This window comes from Nicotiana tabacum, chromosome 7 (assembly GCF_000715075.1).
Source record: "Nicotiana tabacum cultivar K326 chromosome 7, ASM71507v2, whole genome shotgun sequence".
Lineage (NCBI taxonomy): Eukaryota > Viridiplantae > Streptophyta > Magnoliopsida > Solanales > Solanaceae > Nicotiana > Nicotiana tabacum.
The window spans coordinates 129,609,477-129,630,945 of NC_134086.1; the positions used below are offsets into that span (position 1 = coordinate 129,609,477).

Consider the following 21,469-nt stretch of genomic DNA (forward strand, 5'->3'; position numbering starts at 1 on the left):
CTATTACATGGTATGTACTTGTACTATGCAGAAAATATTTCCTTATTTGTTATGCTCAGCCTTATACGATTTCTTTCTTTATTTGCCACATGTTTATTACCGTTTGAAGTTGACTCCTCAATTAAAGGGAGTACTTACCTTGATTTTGTGATTGGTTGATTCTGAGTCCCCATAATTACTGATGAACTTTGATTTTTACCTTATTTTCTACTTGCTTTTAAACTATATATACACACTCTCTTATTATCACAAAGACATACGAACACTTGGTTCAAAAGCTCTCTCTCACACTTAAACTTTCTGCTCTCTCTCTCTCTCTTTTGTGCTACTTGCTACTATTCTGAGTTAGCCGGCTGCAAGCCAAGGCTAACTATTGTGTCCTCCTGCTCTCTCACTTTTGTTTATTGCCTTCTCTACTGGTATGTTCTAGTTTCAATTCAAGTTCCAACAACAATATAGTTCTTTTATTGCTTCAGTTCATCCTGTTTCTGGTTTACTTCTATTTATGGTTTTGTTGTGAAACTTGTAGTTGATAGGTTTACATGATTAGCATGTTATGAACTCCCCTTCCTTAGAATCAGTATAAACATGTTACCCCCTCTATGTCTGATCAATTGTTCTGAGCATGTCTGTACCAATTACCTCTGCCTGTTATGTGCTTACCATCATATGCTCCATGTATCCCCAAATCCCCATCACCCATGTATGTAAGTTTGTTCTTTATGTCTAGTTCTGAGACCATGTCTGGTCAGTTGTGTCTGAGCATGTCTGTACCAATTCCTAAGACCTTTTCTTGTTAGGTGTTTACAATCATGTGTCCCATGTATCTCCAAATCCTTTGATCCCTGTTTGTGACTACTGAACTTGCTTTGGTTCTGTGACTCCTGGATGTGTATGAACCTGTCTTAAGGGTGTTATGTTTGGACTGTTGTTTGCTACTCCACTCTCTTTTCAAACTATCTCTGTTGTTTTACTAAATTATCTCAAACAAACTTCCTTCTAATACAGTTTTCCCATTAAAACCTTTCAACTTGTGTCAAGCACTTTCACTCTACTCCTAAGTCAATAAGTTCTGCCCCCTCCAGTATGTGTACTGCCGTGGGATCCTCTTGAGAACCCTCTGAACTCTGGCATAGTGAGGCTGGCCCTTCCACACTGCACTTATTCATTTTGATTACCAAACCTAGGTGTAAGCACTGCCCGAGGTCCTTGAGATCCTTAGGGAACTTTGATGCACCTAGACTATGACATTGTCTATGGAATTGAGGCATTTGAGGCTATTGGAGGCTTTGGAAACTTGGGCCTATCTGTAGGCTCCCTATAGAATAACTTCTCATTTTCTTATTTACTTATGTAATTTATTCATATGGTCTGTAATAACTTGTAAACGAATATTAGGGTAATTAGTGAAAAGGGTGGGTAGCTACATGTTTGTGGGTAATACGGGTAGAAACCATGCCTATATGACTTTACAATTTGTTGTGTTTGCCTTTATAAGTAGCAACCATGCCTATTGGACTTTACAATTTGTTGTGTTCGCCTTTATAAGCAGCAACCATGCCTATAGGACTCTACATTTTGATATGATTGCCTTGCCAAGTAGAAAACATGCCTATAGGACTTTACGTCTTTTCATGTTTATCTCACCATGTTAGAAATCATGCCTATAGGTCTCAATTGATTCCATAATAGAAATCATGTTTAATGGGTCTTAAATCAGTTTCCCAAGTAGATTCCATGCCTATAGGATATAATCCAAATCCATCTTTTGTTATAACAAGTGTTTATGTATGTTTCCATGTGTCATCATGCCTGCAAGTCTTTAAAATCAGTATTAAAATTAGATATCATGCCTATAGGAAACAACATCAGATTCTGCCTATAGATCTAAACTAGTTTGGGTTTAAATAAATTAATCTGGTTAACGATTAGCTCACTTCTAAACTGATTTAATTGAGTGGTCTATATTTCCTTGAAACAAGTTATTTAAAACTGCCTTAATCTACTTTTAGATAGCATGCCTATAGGGATTAAAGAGTCATTTCAAAACCTGCCTAGTTTCACTATATAAATGTAGTCATCAGTATTCCGCGTATAGGAAAGCCTGTAGGGCGTTTTCAAAACTTGCAATTCTGAAACTGTTTCTGTGACTTAATGTTGTTCTGGTTTAAGCAAGCTTTAAAATCAGTAGGCCACTGCCTGTTTTTATGTACATTCACTTAGGCATTATGCCTTAGGACATTGTTTAACAAAAGGCCTTATTTGTACTTGAGTCATGTTGTTTATGTGCCTTGTTTGAGGAGGAAACTTTGAGCCTCTAATTTCTCCCTTTTGTTCTTATTTGCAAAGAGTCCTAATTGTTCTAGTCTGTAGCCTTAGTATTTTCACCTTTAAAACCTTAGGGGTCTGTCTAGAACCACCTATTGGTAGAGGTCCTAAATCCTTCCATGACCATTAAGAAGGGACAGGTAACAGCACGAAATAGAGATCGCTGACCAAATACTCGTTTTAAATTACCACTAAGGGGATGGGAAGGGTAGATATGGGATATGATGACTACGCGCTAATGTCACGTGTAGCCCCTCATCGAGGAGTGTTTACCGGACATTATGTGGGGTGATCCTATAGACTAACCAACCTAGGACTCCTCCTTTTCCAAAATTGCTTTTTCTATTTAAAACCTTTGTTTATACAATTTGTTCAAAAAATCTTTATCTTATTACTTGAGTTATCCAACGTGCTTTACTTGCAACCCATTTGATTCAACTATTTATTTGTAATGGACTAATTTGTGAATATAAGTTCGGTCGGGATCCACCGTTGTGGACCACGAGGGGTGCCTAATACCTTCCCCTCAAGGTTATTTCGAGCCTTTACCCTAATCTCTGGTATTGCAAACTAGTTACATGAGTTAATTACCCTATGTGCCCTAACGCACCTTAATTCGTTAGGTGGCGACTCATCAAATACCCAATTCCCAAAAGGAAATGAGTTATCACACCCCCATGGAATGTCGAAATTTGTACCTCTCTCCACGGAGGGAAAAAAGGGGGTGTGACATACACAGTTGAATTCTAATGACAAATGGCATAAAATAACTAAAAATCTACAAATTAAAAGAAAACGATTAACATGAAATTGAAGCATACCATATGAATGAGTGTAATGAGTGACTGATCAAAGATGTTGTTGTGTATGGACAAATAGAATCACCAAGAAATTTCAAGAGAGCACTATTTTTGTATTCAAAGAGTAAAAAATGTACAAATGGCCATGTTCCTCTATATATACCAATCGTTTCTTAAGGGGGAAAAGTTCAAGTGCGGCCACACATTTTCATGTGTGGTCCGAACTTTGTTACCTAGGTTACCAACTGCGGTCCGCATAATTTTGTGTGCGACCATCAATTTTATGTGTGATCGCACATCGACCTTTTCTCTAACAGGCTAAACTTATAGAGTGGGTATTTTTAACCTCTCATTGTGCGGTCCGTAAGATAATTGTGCGGTCGCATTGCTCTTTTTCTACAACACTCATAATTGTGCGGTCTACACAAATCAACTACGGTCCATAATTTTTAGAGCACTTAGCCAAATTTTTGGTCCACAATACCTATATGTCACACTCAGCCCTGTAGCACACTTCAAATCAAAGTTTGAACAAAAATAACACCTAACTACAAAAGAAAAAAGGAAAAGAAACATGGGTTGCCTCCCAAGATGCGCTTGATTTAACGTTGCGACATGAAGTAGAATACCATCAATTGAAATGAATGACCACCACAACGTCGATATCTCCAACTTTTCCCAAGTAGTGCTTCACCCGATGGCCATTGACTTAGAATACTTTATTGTTTTTGTTCTTCAAGTCCAATGTACCAAAAGGTGTCACACCCACAACTTCAAAAGGACCACTCCATTTAGACTTTAGCTTCTCAGGAAACATCCTCAACCTTGAGTTAAACAACAATACAAGATCACCCACTTTGAACTCTTTGTTCCAAATGTATTTATCATGAAGATATTTCACCTTTTCTTTGTACAAGGACGAGCTTGCATAAGCATGGTATTGGAACTCATCTAATTCATTCAAATGTGCAACCCTCAAGTTAGCGGTTGAATCCCAATCAATATTCAATTTCTTTGGAGCCTATATGGCCTTATGCTCAAGTTCCACCGGAAGATGACAAACTTTCTTGAACACCAGCCGGTATGGTGACATTCCGATAGGTGTTTTGTAAGTCGTCCGATAAATCCATAATGCATCATCAAGCTTCTTAGACCAATCCGTCCGACTAGCATTCACCGTTTTGGACAAAATACTCTTTATCTCCTGGTTAGAGACTTCCACTTGACCGCTAGTTGTGGATGGTAGGGAGTCACAACTTTATGAGTAAACCATACTTGCTAAGTAAAGTGTCGAAAGCCTTATGGCAAAAATGTGACCCCGCATCGCTTATAATAGCCCGCGGAGTACCAAACCTTGGGAAAATATTCTTTTTCAAGAACGCCACCACACTTCTCGTCTCATTGTTGGGTAGAGCAATGGTCTCAACCCATATGGACACATAATCCACCGCGACCAAGATGTATTTGTTTCCACAAGTAATTCATAAAGGGACCCATGAAGTCCATTGAAAGTACAAGAGGGGGGTGAATTGTTTATTTTTAAACTTAATTGTTGTTAGTTGACTAGTTTTTCAATTAGTCGACTAGATGTAATAAGTTAACAGGAGTAACAACAGAATATAAGATACTAAAATTAAATGCAGGAATTGAAGACACCAGAATTTTTATATCGGTTAGGATTCAATGTGAATCCTAGTCCAGTCCCCTTGGGTTGCAAATGAGTTCTTTTCAGTGCATGCGTTTCTTCGAGTACAAGAAGAATGGTGTGATCTACACTGATAGCTCAGTTCCTATATCACTCGTCTCTTTTGATACAGTGTCTTACCAGTGTTGTTCTCTCTTTCTTCTCTAACTTGTTACACAGCAGGTCTTAGAGAGCTACAATGTTTGTTTGCAGTAGAACAAAAAGAGGGTGTTTGATTCGATAAAAGTATATGTGCTAAGGTGTGATTACAAGTTTAAATACATTGAGAGAGACTTGAATTCTGGAAAGATTTTTCAACCCAAGAGATTTGATCCTTGGAAAGAGATTGATTCTTTCCAAGAATAAAGTTGTTCTACAACGGCTCTTTGAATGAGAGGCTGCAAAGATTTTCCTTGTGTGTGAGCCCGGAATCTTGATCCTCCATATTTAGACGCTTTATTGAATATTCGGCAGGATCTTCAATATACTTGATTTATTTGATTCCTTTAGTTTAGCCTTGATTGATCCCGTCAGTATCCTCTGATTGATTTCTTCTTTCTTTAATCGCGTCTCTTTTCCTTGATGTCCTTTGATATATTCCGTCAATCTTGTATATCAATCCATACGTTCCTTGATCATTGTTGATTGATTTCGCCAATCTTGACAGCTATCCAAGAGTTCCTATAAAGAGCAAATATATTATTTTCATCATTAAAATTAGATCTAACAAACTCCCCCTATTTGATGATGACAAAATAAAATATGTATAAACATCAGTTGACTTCCCTGTAGTTTGCTCCCTCTCAATAAGAGCGGTTAACTATGTCTTGTACTAAGTAGTTTGAGGCGCATGTAGTCGACTTCTTCAGGATATGTGACTCCCCCTCAAGGAGTGCCATAGTCGACTTATTATGTACCTGCATAATACAGTACCTGCACAAACACATATATCCTTTCTCCCCATTTTTGACATCAGCAAAGAGGGAACAAAAAAAATCGGCATGTATAAACAGAATTCATAGCAGAGTGTACTGGAAGAGTTAGAGCATAACAAAAGAAAAAAGAAAAAAATTATCCACCGACTGATATCTCAGTCCAAAATAGCACATCAAAAAAATATTATCTTAAACTTTCACATTAACGACGCAAAAAATAGGTAAGAGTATTGCAGATAGCCTCCTTTAGTCGATCAAAGCTGGCGTTGGCTGAGACACTCATTCCATCAAGCATGTCATGAACCTCCTTGAATGCCTTGAAATCGTTTTCCCTTACTCTGAGAACCGCAACCCATATCTTAGAGACATCAGACCCTGTTTCTTTATATATAGCATGAATGGTACCAACAGTGGACTGAGTGGCAGTGAGAAGATCTTTGATTGCAGAGAGCTGATTGTCAATGACACTAAGTCTCTCAACAAGGTCAGAGTCAATATGGCTAGGATGGGAAGCAGAAGGTTTAGGCTTGGAGTCTGTATAAGCAGTCTTGACATCACATTATTGTTTCTTGACCCATGAACCCTTCACACACACATACCCCATACTTGCAAAGGCTCTGGAGTTGTATGATTTTGAAACAAAGGTTAAAGAATATGCAAAGATGGAAATATTGTGAGCTTCCACAATGTGAGTGATGGCCATTCCATAGGGTAGACTAGTGGGATCTTCTTCACCTTCAATCATGAAATTGATGACCCAGGAGGACAGTTTGATTTTGAGTTTGGTCACAAGGCAATAGACAAGAAAAGTGTCTCGTAGAGAGAAGGTAGAAAAAGATCCAGTACGAGGAAGCAGAGTGGTTGCCACAATGTGGGTTAAGACATGAGTTTCAAAACTAACATCACTAGGACCTAGCTGGTTTGGAAGGGATTCATATGGACACTCAGTAATACATCTTTTGGCTTGATCAAAGGAAATTTCCAAATCATCAGGCTAGGAATTTTTAATGAGCATAGGGAAACCAGAACACTTGCACTGAAAAATCAAATCAAACATGGCACAATCAAGAACAATATGCTTTCCTAGGACTAAGGACTCCAACTTATCAGACCTACTAGAACGAAGATTACCATAGAACATTCTCACTAGGGGTTCATAGACTTTAGGCGGGGGAACAGAGAAGAATTTCGACCACCCTTGATAAACGAAAAGGTCCTTTACCTTAAAATTTAGGGCTTCCATGTCATCAAGGTCAACTACCCTCCCATGAGCAATAGGCTTGTCTTTTAGGGCAAGAAAGAAGTCCCTATTTGGAGAATACCAGAAACTAAGTTCCGACTCAAGAGAACTGGAAAGGTTGACTTTTGATTTCTTTAGAGTGGAGGAGATAGGGGTCTGCCATGGGTCTTTTACCCAAGGTTTTTTCTCCTAAGGGTTGAGAATGATCAGAGAACCCCTCAGAGTGATCGGACCCTAGGTCTACTTGTTCAGGGGGTTGAGACGAGGGATTTGCCCTAGAGTGGGTGCTCTTTCTAGTGGAGGCAGAGGGAGTTTTGGACTGTTTAGCCATTGTAGGAAGTTGGTGGTTGAGCAAGATTCCGAGAAGGGTTTGAAGGAGATAGAGACAATGGAGATTGATAAGAGAGTTCAGCATAAAAAAAGGTTTTCTGACGGTTGAGTACAGAAAAGAAAAAGGCGTCAGTTGATCAGACGCGACGATTAGTTTTCCTTCTTTGAAATCTGTGACTGATGTGAAAAGAGAGGAAAAAGGAAGGAAAACGGAGGTGTAATTAATGAGTAAGAAACAGGTATGGAATATTTTACATACAAAATTAAATATTGGCACATAGGTCCTAATTTTGACTATTAATGCAAATAATGCCAAGTAATTTTCTTAGTGAACAAAATCTCTCTTCTAACAAAGGCTTGGTAAAAATATCTGCTAATTGATCAGTTGTTCCAACAAAAGATATTTCTATATTTCCCTTAAGAACATGATCTCTCATGAAGTGATGCTTGATATCTATATGCTTTGCCCTAGAATGATGAACAGGATTTTTAGAGAGACATATAGCACTAGAATTATCGCAGAAAATTGGTATAGGTTTAAAAGAAAGTTCATAGTCACCAAGTTGACGGGCATCCATAATTATTGTGCATGGCATTGTCCAATAGCGATGTATTCAGCTTCAGTAGTAGATAATGCAACTGATGCTTATTTTTTACTGTTCCAGGATATCATTACTTTTCCAAGTAATTGACATGTACCACTTGTGGTTTTTCTATCTTCCTTATCACCTGCAAGATCAGCATCTGAAAAACCTTTTAATTTAAAAGAGTTAGAGTGAGGATACCATAGTCCATGAGAGACAGTTCCAATAAGATATCGAATGATTCTCTTTACTGCAGTTAGATGTGATTTCTTAGGAGCTGACTAAAACCTGGAACATTTACAAATACTAAACATAATATTTGGTCGACTGGCAGTTAGATAAAGAAGTGAGGCAATCATTCCACGATACTTAGTTTCATCAACAGGGATTCCATGTTCATCTTTGTCGAGACTCGTTGAAGGACTCATTGGTGTACCAATGGCTTTAGCATTGCTCATGCCAAATTTTTGAATTAGTTCCTTTGTGTATTTGGTCTGACATATAAACGTTCCTTCTTCAGATTGTTGGATTTGAAGTCCAAGGAAAAATGTTAGCTCTCCCATCATACTCATTTCGAATTCACTTTGCATAAGATTTGAAAATTCCTTGCACGTAAGAGGGTTAGCACTACCAAATATAATATCAACAACATAAATCTGAATAATGAGATTACCTTCTGATGATCTTTTAATAAATAGAGTAGTGTCTACTTTACCTCTTGTAAAACCATGATCAATAAGAAATGAAACTAAGTCTATCATATCATGCTCGTGGAGCTTGCTTTAGTCCATACAGTGCTTTGGTTAGCTTATATACATGGTAGGGAAACTTTGAATCTACAAACCCAGGAGGTTGCTTCATGTACACTTCTTCCTCAATAAATCCATTCAATAAAGCACTTTTGATGTCCATTTGAAACACCATGAATCCCTTAAATGATGCATATGCCATAAGGATTCGTATGGACTCCAGTCGAGCTACTGGAGCAAAAGTTTCGTCATAGTCGACTCCTTCCTGTTGTGAATATCCTTGAGCAACTAATCTGGCTTTGTTCCTTGCAACCTTTCCATCCTCATTAAATTTATTTTTGAAAACCCACTTTGTTCCAATTACAGAGATATTTCCAGGTTTGGGTATCAGTTTCCATACTTGATTTTTGCCAAATTGATCTAACTCTTCCTGCATTGCTTGTATCCAACTTGAGTCTTTTAGAGCTTCCTCAATCTTCTTGGGTTCAACCTGAGAGATTAATGCTATGTTTGCTTTCTTTTTGAGAGCTCCTCTGGTTTTTATTCCTTCATTTGGGTCCCCTATGATAAATTTTTGAGGATATTCAGGTTCACTTCTCCATTAATTTGGATGAACTGCGTGAGTAGTTGACTCCTTCCGATGATCTGGTACACGATTGCTGACTTCTTTAGTTGACTCTATCGTAGCATCAGATTTATCAATCGACTTTTGAGATTTGCTAATCTCCTGAATTTCTTGAGCTTGATCTTCATCACCTACAGTAATTCATTTCTCGGTCTAGGGGTTATTTTCATCGAATATAACATGTACAGATTCTTCCACACATAATGTGCATTTATTATAGACTCTAAAAGATCTACTATTTAATGAGTAGCCCAGAAAAATACCTTCATCACTTCTTGGATCGAATTTTCCAAGATTGTCCTTACCATTATTGTGAATAAAATACTTACTTCCAAAGGGATGAAAGTAACTGATATTAGGACGTTTACCTTTCCATAGTTCATAAGGAGTCGTCTTCAGAATGGACCTTATGAGACATCGATTGAGAATGTGACATGATGTACTTACCCCTTTTGCCTAGAATGATTTGCAGTAAATGATCTAGTAACATGGTTCTTGCCATATCTTGGAAGGTTCTGTTTTCCTTTCAACAACTCCATTTTGTTGAGGTGATCATGGTGTAGAGAAGTTATGAGTATATCCCTGATCATTACAGAAGTCTTCAAATGCTCTATTTTCAAATTCTCCTCCATGATCACTCTGAATTGTTGCAATTAGATATCCCTTTTCTCTTTCAACCTTTTTGCAGAAGATCTCAAAAAATTTCAATGCTTCATCTTTATAAGATAAAAAAATCACCCAAGTGAAACGTGAATAATTATCAACAATAACAAAAACATATCGTTTTCCTCCAATACTGGCAGTTCTAGTAGGCCCAAATAAATCCATGTGAAGTAATTGCAAAGGTTTAGAAGTAGATACAATATCTTTATTTTTTAAAGAGTTTCTAGTTTGTTTTCCTATTTGACAGGCATCACAGATATATGTTCTAGAAAAATTCAGTTTGGGTAGACCAATAACAAACTCATGCTTGGACAATTTTTCTATCAAATGCATGCTAGCATGACCAAGTTTCCTATGTCATAACCATGGATCATCAGACATGGATGTTAAACAAATGTGACCATCTATATTTTCAAAACCATCAAGAATATAAACATTTTCATACCTTTTACCTGGGAGGATTATTTTACTTGTCTCATCTTCAATAGCACAACCTATTTTCTTAAAGTTTACCTCATAGGCTAAGTCGCATAGCTAACTTATACTCAGGAGATTGTCGTTAAGTCCATCGACGAGATAAACTTCAGTAATATCGCAGTTGTTATTGAAAGGAATTGTTCCAATACTGATTATCTTTCCTGTTGAGTCATCTTCAAACTTAATGCTTCCTCCATCAATTTTTGTAATTTCTTTGAATAGGTTTTTATCACATGTCATGTGACTAGAACACGCACTGTCTAAATACCATTTTCCTTTGCTGCTTCTCTTGTGGTGTTCCTGCAAAAAATAGTGATTACTTCTTATTAGGTACCCAAGCTTGCTTGGGTCCTGGAGGGTTAGTATAACTAGGTTCAGAATTATTTTTAGATTTCCAAATCAATCCTGAAATATTTGCTTTGCGAAAGCGACAATAAGAATATTTATGTCCACTTTTATTGCAGTAGTGACACGTAACTCCTGACCCATTTTTAGGTCTTTCATTAGTGTTAGTACTAGTGGACTATGTTCTAACTGGTCCTTCTCCAGTTGACTTGCAAGTCACCTGGTTTGACTTGACAGAACTATGACTGGTGGATTTGCGTATGGCATTGAGTTGCATTTGCAATTCCTCAAACTCTTCTTGAAATAATTCTTTTTCAATTTCACATACTTCATGTTTGAGATTCCAGTCTTTTACTTCTTTATTGAGTCTCTTAAGCTCATTCATAAGTTTTTGAGACTCTTTCAAAGTTAAATCAAGAATATCCTGCAATTCATTGCATCTTTCACGGTTATAAGATCTTACTCGCTTGTTTCACCTCGTGCCAAGAAAATATTCTCATTGTTGTCTTTGCATTCGTCATCTGAAGTGTCCTTGTCTGTCCAGCATCCTGAAGATTTGTTCATCTCGTTTTCCAGAATCGTCATGAAGAAAAGATTTGCTATCACTTCGTGTTCTGAACTGTTTTCATCACTCCAACTTCCAAATGATTTGTTCTTGTTAAAGCCTCTAGAAATTTTCCTTTTTAGGTCTGGGCACTCAGCTTGAATGTGTCCAAATCTTCCATACTCATAGCATTTTCCATCATTCTTGTCATGTTCGTTGATTTGCCTAGATTGCCTAGGTGGAATCCTTCCTCTCCTCGTATTTCTGAATCTTCTTATTAAACCATCCATGTTTCTTGACATCATAGCAATTTCTTCTTGAAGGGCTTCAAGATCATCATCGAGATCATTTTCAGCTATTTCAGTTGTGGCCTTAAATGCAACTGTATTCTTTTTTTCTTCTTGATTTGTTTTCTTAAGATGTGTATTTTCAAAGGCTATGAGTTCTCCTCGTAGTTCGTCATAGGATAACTTATTTAGATCCTGAGATTCAAGTGTGACTATTTTGGTCTTCCAAGTAGTTGGTAGACTTCTGAATTTTTTTCTAACTTGATCACCTCTTGTATATGGTTTATCGAAGGCTTTTAGATCTTTAATTATTTTGCTAAATCTGGCAAACATCTCTTCAATAGAATCTCCTTCTTTCATTTGGAAGAGTTCGTAATCATGAACCAACATATTGATATGTGTTTCCTTTACCTTGCTGATTCCTTCGTATGTAATTTCAAGCTTGTCCCACATTTCTTTGGCTGTGTCACAGCTAGAAATTTTCTCATACTCTTCACCACTTATAGCATTATAAAGCAAGTTTCTCGCCTTATTGGTGACTTGTACCACTTCTATTTGCTTATTTGTATATGAATCTATATCTTCAGGATCAGCAAGTGGTTGAGCAGCAGCTGGCAGAGGATAATTCCCCTTTTTGATGACTCTCCAAACTTTAACGTCATACGCCTTTGCATATATCTCCATACGCACTTTCCAGTGGGAGAAATGTTGTCCATTGAAGTATGGTGGCCTTACTTGCGAAGTTCCTTCCTGGAAGAGTGCTCCTACGATAACTTGATTTTCCATGATCTTTTCTCACGAGTTGTTAAGCAAAAAGAAAAATGTGAGTCTTGCCCTGATACCAATTGAAAGTATAAGAGGGAGGGTGAATTGATTATTTTTAAACTTAATTGCTATTAGTTGACTAGTTTTTCAATTAGTCGACTAGATGTAATAAGTTGACAGTAGTAACAATAGAATATAAGATGCTGAAATTAAATGCAGGAATTAAAGACACTAGAATTTTTATACTAGTTCGGATTCAGTGTGAACCCTAGTCCAGTCCCGTTGGGTTGTAAGGGAGTTCTTTTCTATGAATGAGTTTATTCGAGTACAAGGAGAATAGTGTGATCTACACCGATAGCTCAGTTCCTATATCACTCGTATCTTTTGATACAGTGTCTCACCAGTGTTGTTCTCTCTTTCTTATCTAACTTGTTACATAGTAGGTCTTAGAGAGCTACAATGTTTTTCTGCAGTAGAACAAAGAGAGGGTGTTTGGTTCGATCAAAGTATATGTGCAAAGGTGTGATTACAAGCTTAAATACTTTGAGAGAGGCTTGAATTCTGGAAAGATTTGCCAACCCAAGAGATTTGATCCTTGGAAAGAGATTGATTCTTTCCAAGAATAAAGCTGTTCTGCAACGACGCTTTGAACGAGAGGCTGTAAAGATTTTCCTTGTGTGTGAGCCCAGAATCCTGATCCTCCATATTTAGACGCTTGATTGAATATTCGGCAGGATCTTCAATATACTTGATTTATTTGACTCCTTTAGTTAGACTTGATTGATCCCGTCAGTATCCTCTGATTGATTTCTTCTTCCTTTAATCACGTCTCTTTCACTTGATGTCCTTGGATATATTCCGTCAATATTGTATATCAATCCATAAGTTCCTTGATCATTGTTGATTGATTTCGCCAATCTTGACAGCTATCCAAGAGTTCCTATAAAGAGTAAATATATTATTTTCATCACTAAAATTAGATCTAGCATCTATACCCCACGCATCAAAAATATCAATCTCCAAAATGGTAGTGAGAGGCATTTCATTTTTCTTTGAGATTCCATTGGCCCTTTGACATTCATCACATATTTTCACTAACTCACTCGTATCCTAGTAAAGAGTGGACCAATAGAAACCACAACTAAGAACTTTGGTTGTCGTTCTCGCTCCACCATGATGACCACTATATGATGAAGAATGACAAGCCCCAAGAATTTCACCTTGCTCTTCTTCCGGTACACATATTCTAATCACCCCATCCGTACAAATCCAATAGGTATGGCTCATCCCAATAATAATCTTGACAATCCCGTTTGAGCTTCTTCCTTTGATTTGAAGAGAACTCATCCGGAATGATTCCACACACAAGAAAATTTGCTAGATTCGCGAACCATGGCACCTCCTTCATTTAAATAGCCAAGTTGCTCATCGGGGAAGGAGTCGTTGATTTCAATGCCATCATGCGGCCTCCCCTACTCCTCCAAACGAGACAAGTGGTCCGACACTTGGTTTTCACAACCATTTCAATCTTGGATGTCAATATAAAACTCTTGCAACAAAATCACCTATCTCATCAACCAAGCTTTGAAGTCATTCTTGCTCATAAGATAACGAAGCACCGCATGATTCATGTGGACAATGACTTTTGCACCCATCAAGTACGGGTGGAACTTCTCAATTGCAAACATAATGTCAAGGAGCTCTTTCTCCGCAATGGTATAATTGACTTGGGCACTATTCATGATTTTACTAGCATAGTAGACCAGATGAAAAATCTTGTTGATGTGTTGCCCCAAAACAGCCTCAACCGCTATATCCCTTGCATCGCACATGAGTTCAAAAGGGGCACTCCAATTTGGAGTGGTGATGATGGGAGTAGTTGTCAACTTGAACTTTAACAATTCAAAAGCTCTCGTGCAATAATCATTGAAGTTAAACTTAGCATCCTTTTCGAGAAGCTTGCACAATGGGTTTACCACCTTAGAGAAATCTTTGATGAAACACTGGTAAAACCCCGCACACCTTTCACCGAAGGTTGAGGTGTAAGTTTAGAAATCACCTCAATCTTTGCCTTGTCAACTTCAATTCCATTCTTTGAGATTTTGTGGCCAAGGACTATCTTAACCATGAAATGACGTTTCTCCCAATTGAGCACCAAATTTATTTTTTCGCATCATGCAAACACTTTATCCGAATTTGCAAGACAATCTTCAAAAGAATCTCCAACCACCGAGAAGTCATCCATGAAGACTTCAAGGTAGTCCTCCACCATTCCCATGAAAACGACCATCCTACACATTTAAAAAGTTATCGGTGCATTGCACAAACCAAATGGAATCCGCTTGAAAGCAAAAGTACCTTAGGGACATGTAAAGGTTGATTTCTCTTGATCTTCTGGAGCAATAAAAATTTGGTTGTAGCCCAAATAACCATTAAGAAAATAATAAAAAGCACGGCCAACCAATCTATCGAGCATTTGATCTAAGAAAGGAAGTAGAAAGTGATCTTTCCTTGTAACTTTGTTGAGCTTGTGATAGTCTATACACACACTTCAGCCGGTCACCATTCTTGTAGGATTCAATTGTCATGGCCCCTTCTACGGTACACATTGAACCGGAGAAGTCCATGAACTATCGGAGATGGGGTACACAACCTCGACATCCAACCACTTGATAATCTCCTTTTTGACAACTTTTTGCATTGCCTTATGAAGTCTCCTTTGATGTTCAATATATGGTTTGGAACCATCCTCCAAGTTAATCTTATGCATGAAAAATGTGGGGCTTATCTACCGAATATCCGCCAAGGTCCATCCAATAGCCTTCTTACTCTTTTGTAGCACCGCTAAAGTGGAATCTACCTGCACGTTAGTCAAACAAGAGGAAAGAATAACCGGTAAAGTAGAGCATGGAACAAGAAATTCATACCGAAGATGTGGAGGTAATGGCTTCAACTCCAAAGTAGGAGGCTCTTCAATAGAAGGCTTTGTAGGAGGAGTTGTCCTATTTTCAAGATCCAAGGACAATTTTTTGGGTGCATAGTTATACGACTCTATTCCTTGCAAAGATTTCACACATTCCATGAAGCCATCCATCTCGTCACCATCAAAGTTGAGCAAGACGGCCTTCAACATATCACCTACATTGATCGTGGCACTTGTTTTATCAATAATAACATTGGTCACCAAGTGCATAAACGAGCACAACTCATTGCTATTTGGTTGCCTCATAGACTTACATATATGGAAAACCATTTTTTCAGCACCAACCTGGAAAGTAAGTCCTCTAGCTTCAACGTCACAAAGAGCCTTCCATATAGCAAGGAAAGGTCTCCCAAGAATAATCGGCACCTTATAATTAACTTCACAATCTAGAATGACAAAATCCGCTGGAAGAATGAGCTCATCAACACGAACCAAGACATCTTCAATCACTCCCAAAGGTCTCTTCATAGTACGATCATCCATTTGCAATCTCATAGAGGTGGTCTTGGTTGCCCAATTCCCAAAGTTTTGAAAATCGAATAGGGCATCAAATTGATACTTGCCCCAAGATCACAAAGAGCTTTTGCAAACTCGGCACTTCCTATTGTATAAGGAATCGTGAAAGCATCGGGATCCTCCAACTTAATAGCCATTGAATGCATAATTTCATTCACTTGATGAGTGACTTTTATGGTTTCAAAATTCATTGACCGTTTCTTTATCACAAGATCCTTCATAAAATTTGCATAACCGGGCATTTGTTCTAAAGCTTCAACTAATGGCACATTGATTGAGAGACTCTTTATCATTTGAATGAACTTCTTGAATTGGTTTTCACCAACTTTCTTGGCAAGTCTTTGAGGGTATAGAGGTGAAGGCTTAGGCAATAGTGTCTTAGCCTTTTGCACTACCGGCTACGGTATGTCAATAATGTGATCCCTAGACGGGTTCACCTCCTCTTGAGTCTCTTTCACACTATCATCAATATATGTCGCGCCCCCTTTTTTTCTTTTTTGCGGGGAAGTCCGGGTTTCGACATTCATGGGGGAACAACTCGTTTTCCTTTTGGAAATTGGGTATTTGAAGAGTTGCCACCTAATGGATTAAGGTGTGTTAGGGCACCTAGAGTAATTAACTTATGTGACCAGTTTTGCATTACCAGAGATTAGGGTAAAGGCTCAAAATAACCTTGAAAGGAAGGTGTTAGGCACCCCTCGCAGTTCACAACGGTGGGTCCCGGCCGAACTTAAACCATGGGAATTAGTCAATTAACAAGTAAGCAATCTTAGCACATATTCGCAAATAAAGGCAGTTTTGACAGTCTAAATACATATATGATCAAGGAAGTTGAGATGGTCTAATGCACACATATATGAAAGAAGTTTAGGTAATTTAAACACATATAGGAATTGGGAAGGGAAGTCCTAAGTTGATTAGCCCACAGGATTAATCTGTGCAATGCCTGGTAATCCTCCTCGACTAGAGGGGCTACACGTGACATTAGCGCGCAAGTCATCATATCCTTTTACTACTCATTACCCCCTCCTCCTTAATGGTTATATAAGCAAGTTTGATTAATTACCTCTAAGCGTGCTGCTACCCATCCCTTCCTTGTGGTCCCGGAGGAATTTAGGACCTCTAGACTTAGACAGTTCTAGACAATCCTAAGGTGTTTAAAGAAGAAAAGTCTAGGCGACAACAAATAACACATAGGACTATCAATTAAAGAAGCAGGTAAAAGGCTCATATTGACCTCCACAGATATATAGGCAAATAAACAGCACGTCTCAAGCAGCTGATTTTGAAGAAGTTCAGAAAGCCTAGGAACATGATATCTAGATGCATGTTACAGATATAGGATATGCATAGTTTGTTTTAAGGGAAGTGGCAGAATCCTAACCAGTTTGCCTACTAGTTTTATAGCCTATTAAGCCCGGATAATTTCACACACAAACAGAACTGGTTTCATAATTATTTAACGTGCCTAAGGCTTGCCTAAGTGTGTATATGCAGTCATAATCTGGGGCTACTTAAACATGTTGAAGTCCTTTCATCCTATAAGCATGCTGATCTAAGTGTTGAACATTATAGCAGGTGATCTCATACTGATTCATACCAGAACATGATACACATATGTGAGGGCTGTTTTAATCTATTTATTTCAGCGACATGTCTCAAGGCAAATGCATGTGTAGTCCTAAAACAGGATCTCTAATGCACATAAAGAAGGTAATTTTTTATTTAAATGGTACTAGTAACCTAATGGCAGGATTTCTAAGTGATAGTGACTTATACAGAATCAAAAGCGATATGATGAACTATAACATGTGATATGCAGAAGCAATAAACGTGATTGTCCTAAGTCAAGGTATCTAATGCACAAATTTTGCATGATTTAATGCGAGTAAACATAACAATCCTAAAGCATGATGTCTAATGTGTCATACAGATATAGAACATGATTTCTACGGCATAATGTAACACCTAAAGCATGGTTTCTACCCAATTTATCCCACAGAATCACATAGCAAACTTTCCTTTTCACTAGTCACCCCAATATCTGTTTACAATTAATTATTACAGACCAATGATTGAATGAACTGCAAAAATGAAACATAGATTAACTATAGGGAGCCTGAAGTAGGTCCAAAGCAAATCTGGGAATACCAGGCCTTCAGTAGTCTCAAATGCCAAGGATTTCATAGCCAAATTCATGTCCAAGTGTGTCAAAGTTCCCTAAGGATCTCAAGGATCTCGGGCAGTGCTCACACCCAGACTTTCACAATAGGGATTGAGTAAGTGCAGTGTGGAATGGCCAGCCCCAGTATGCCAAAGTTCAGAGGAATCTCAAGAGGATCCCAAGGCAGTACACATTGGAGGGGCGGAACTTAGGGACTTAAGAGTAAAGTAAGAGTGCTTGATATAGTTTTGAAAGGTTTTTTTTTTACAAGAAAACAGTACTGAAATGACTCTAGAAGTAAAGAGGTTTTTCTGAAAATAAGTAACTAATTTAGTAGTGAAGCAGTTTGAGAACAATACAAAACACTTTTGAAAATCAGCAAAACAACCTAGTTGACTACAGAACATATAAGTCTGGCATCACTCAATCAATGGCTTTCACACAGGGGCAGTGGGAATTGGGGACGCATAGAACACATCAGTGTATAGTGGAGCATATAACAACAGGATGCATAGAAATTTTCAAAAGTTTTATAGGATTAACAAGTCAGTTATAAAATTGGTGGTAGAGACATGGAGTAAGGATCACAGAACAGCCATGTGGAAAACACATTAACACTGGACAGGTTAAGCACACAACCAGAGTTGCTTTGAGATACTAGACAACTTGGCATGATCTCATCAGCAAAGTAGAATAAGCAGGGATCCAAATGAACAGACTAGACAACACTACGCAAGTATTCCTGGTATAGACATGCTGACACATATAGAACAAAACAGGTTAAGGCATGCTAGATAAAGTAGTAGGCATATCATTATGGATTAGATATACTAATCACATAATCTAATAGAATAAAACTCAAACATGCTAGGCGAAACAGTAATTAGGCAATGTTGTTTAGACATACTAGTTACATATTGGGCAAACAAGATAGTAAACAGGAACAAGATTGGAACTCATAATCAATGAACTAAAACAGCAATGAAACACATAGAGTTTTGGACTTCGAAATTGAATTAGGACATACCAGTTAGGGAGAGAAAACACAGAGTATAAAGCAGATGTTGTGCATTAGCTAGCCTTGCTTACAGCCGGCTAGATCAGCGAAGATTGCAAGTAATAGAGAGCTTTTAAGTGTAAGAGTGTTTTTGAACTAATGTCCCTTCTCGGAAGTAAGAATAGAGGAGAGTGTATATAGTAGTCAGGGGCTAAACAGAATAAGGTAAAGAGATCAATCATTCAGCAATTAAGGGAACTTACAAAATCAATTATGCACGAAATCAGTAAAGTCTCCCCTAATTAAGGGGTAATTACCCAATGGTAAAGGGCAGGCCAATATTTAAGGAAAGAAAATCAAGTAAGACTTAAGCACATAATGGAAAATTAGGGGTAAATAAACAGGGGTTCAATTAAGGAAAACAATCTTGAGGAATCTATAAGTATCACGACTAATCAAATAAGACAAGAAAATAATTAAAAGGTGTAAAATAGGGAAATAATCAAGAATCGCACATAGGTCTTAATAGAGTAAATCAGTGAATCAAAACTCAAAAATAATACTGATTTAAAGGAGAACAATATAGGTTTCCATGAATAAACAAACAGGCCAAGTATAAACACATAGAATCAGTTGAGAATTAAATCGGAAACCCTAATAGAGACATACTAGGATAAAAATCACAAGACATTAAATTAGGCTAAAGGAAAATCATGAGAATCAAAGCACAGAACAAAATAATGTGGCAAGTAACACGGACAAACTCAAAGTCAAAGCAAAAATATCAGAAAATTGGGGTTTTATCATAAACTAATTAGGGTTGAGGCAAGCTCAACATAAATCGGTCAAAACTCGTAAGGACAAGGGATTAAACATTCAACGTCAGAAAACATTTTGGAGAAAAGGATTTTCAGGAAACCCTAGCTTTAGGAAAATGGAAAGTCACTTAGAAACCAGAAGATTTTCATGAAAAATATGTGAAATAGGTCCGATTCTTCTCAGATCTGAGAAGATCAAAGGACAAAATTAGGGTTTTCAAAAGTGAGACAGAGATGAAGACATGGGCTTATAAATCCATAGATTTAAGGCGAAATAAGAAGTTCTTACTCGAAATCAGACCAGAATGGCCCGAAACAGGCAAGAAAAACCCAGAGGCATAAGTAGACTAGCCCTGGTCCCTTGAGAATCTTCTCAAGGACCTTAGAGACGGAGGTACCCAGCATAGGAGGGGCCATTAGAGGCCTGGGGTAGTGAAGAACCACCATGAATGGCGGTAGATGAGTGACAGTAGAGGAGGGGAGAATTAGGGTTAAGGCTAGAGAGCATCTGAGAGATGGAAAGGAGAGTGACAGCGGGGATGGGTGAGAAGTGATTAGGGTTAGAGGGGGTGGTATTTGTTTAATTGTGGTAAGGGGTTTCTGGGCCGTTGATCAAAAATGATCAACGGACAAGATTAGCCAAGAATTGGGTCGGGTAGGTGAAGGTATTGGGTTTGGGTTTATTGGGCTGGTTTTAAGGGTGTTGGGCTGGCAGACTTAGGCTAAAATTGAAATTAAAGAGGCTATTTGTTAAATACCCCAAATAAATTAATAATTTCTAAAATAATTACTAATTATAAAAAATGAATTTCATGCATAGGAATGTTTTAAAAATAGTTGTTTAGTATTTAAAAATACAAAGGACTAATTTTTGGTAAAATAATATAAAAAATGTATACATGGGCTATAATTACAAAGTTATTGCAATTATACCCAAAAGTGCCAATTCGGCTATTTATGGAGTAATTTGGACTTAATAGGACCATAAGTAGTAATATTAAATCAAGAAATATTTTTAAAATCATTTGTGATGCAATTTTGTAATTATTTATTAGAAATAAAATACTGGGCAAATTAATTAAAAATGTAAAAATTGTGGAAAAACACCAATCAATGCTAATGCATGATTTTGAAGACATATATGCATTTTAAAACTATTTCGGGAAAAATTGTGTATCAACAATATCAATCCAAACCTCATCATTTGATTGCACCACTTTGTTTGGGACCTCTTCTCCTTGCACCACTTGCTCATCATCCGCAAGTTGCCTTTGACTTGAGGTGGGTGCATTCCCATATCTTCCACTTCTTGTAATAGCGGTCATGGCATGCCCCATGTTGTTTCCACCCTTTGGGTTTACTACCGTGTCACTTGGTATTACCCCTTTAGGACAAGAATTTAGAGCTTGAGAGATTTGCCCCATTTGAACTTTTAAGTTGCGGATTGATGTGTTGTGTGAGGAAAGTTGGGCATCCGAATCAGCATTCATTTCCATCATTTGCTTGAACGTATTCTCAATACGCCTCATCTAATTATTTGAAGAACTTGGACCATGGGAAGGAAAAGGAGGTGAGTTGTTCGGTTGTTTATACATCGGGGGCCTTTGGAAACCCGACCCCCAATTTTCTTGATTG

The 21,469-nt window shown here is 37.7% G+C and overlaps 1 protein-coding gene across 1 annotated transcript; it reads right to left on the reverse strand.

The window, feature by feature from the left end:
• Positions 1-8,663: 8,663 nt before the first annotated feature.
• Positions 8,664-12,377, reverse strand: LOC142162291 (uncharacterized). The gene is made up of 5 exons (XM_075218627.1): positions 11,244-12,377; positions 11,089-11,184; positions 10,478-10,715; positions 9,869-9,991; positions 8,664-9,211 (listed from the first exon to the last, which is right to left on the reverse strand). Exons 1-5 carry the CDS (start codon positions 12,375-12,377, stop codon positions 8,664-8,666), a joined length of 2,139 nt encoding a protein of 712 aa, XP_075074728.1.
• Between the last annotated feature and the right edge of the window lie 9,092 nt (positions 12,378-21,469).

What these genes read in the sequence shown, in the direction of transcription:
- LOC142162291 (XM_075218627.1), bottom strand. Translation starts at nt 12,377, where the DNA reads ATGGAAAATCAAGTTATCGTAGGAGCACTCTTCCAGGAAGGAACTTCG. An exon ending in ACTGGAATCTCAAACATGAA is followed by an intron (nt 10,716 to 11,088) that starts GTATGTGAAATT and finishes TATTTTTTGCAG; the next exon opens with GAACACCACAAGAGAAGCAG. An exon ending in TAGAGCATTTGAAGACTTCT is followed by an intron (nt 9,212 to 9,868) that starts GTAATGATCAGG and finishes AATTTATCATAG; the next exon opens with GGGACCCAAATGAAGGAATA.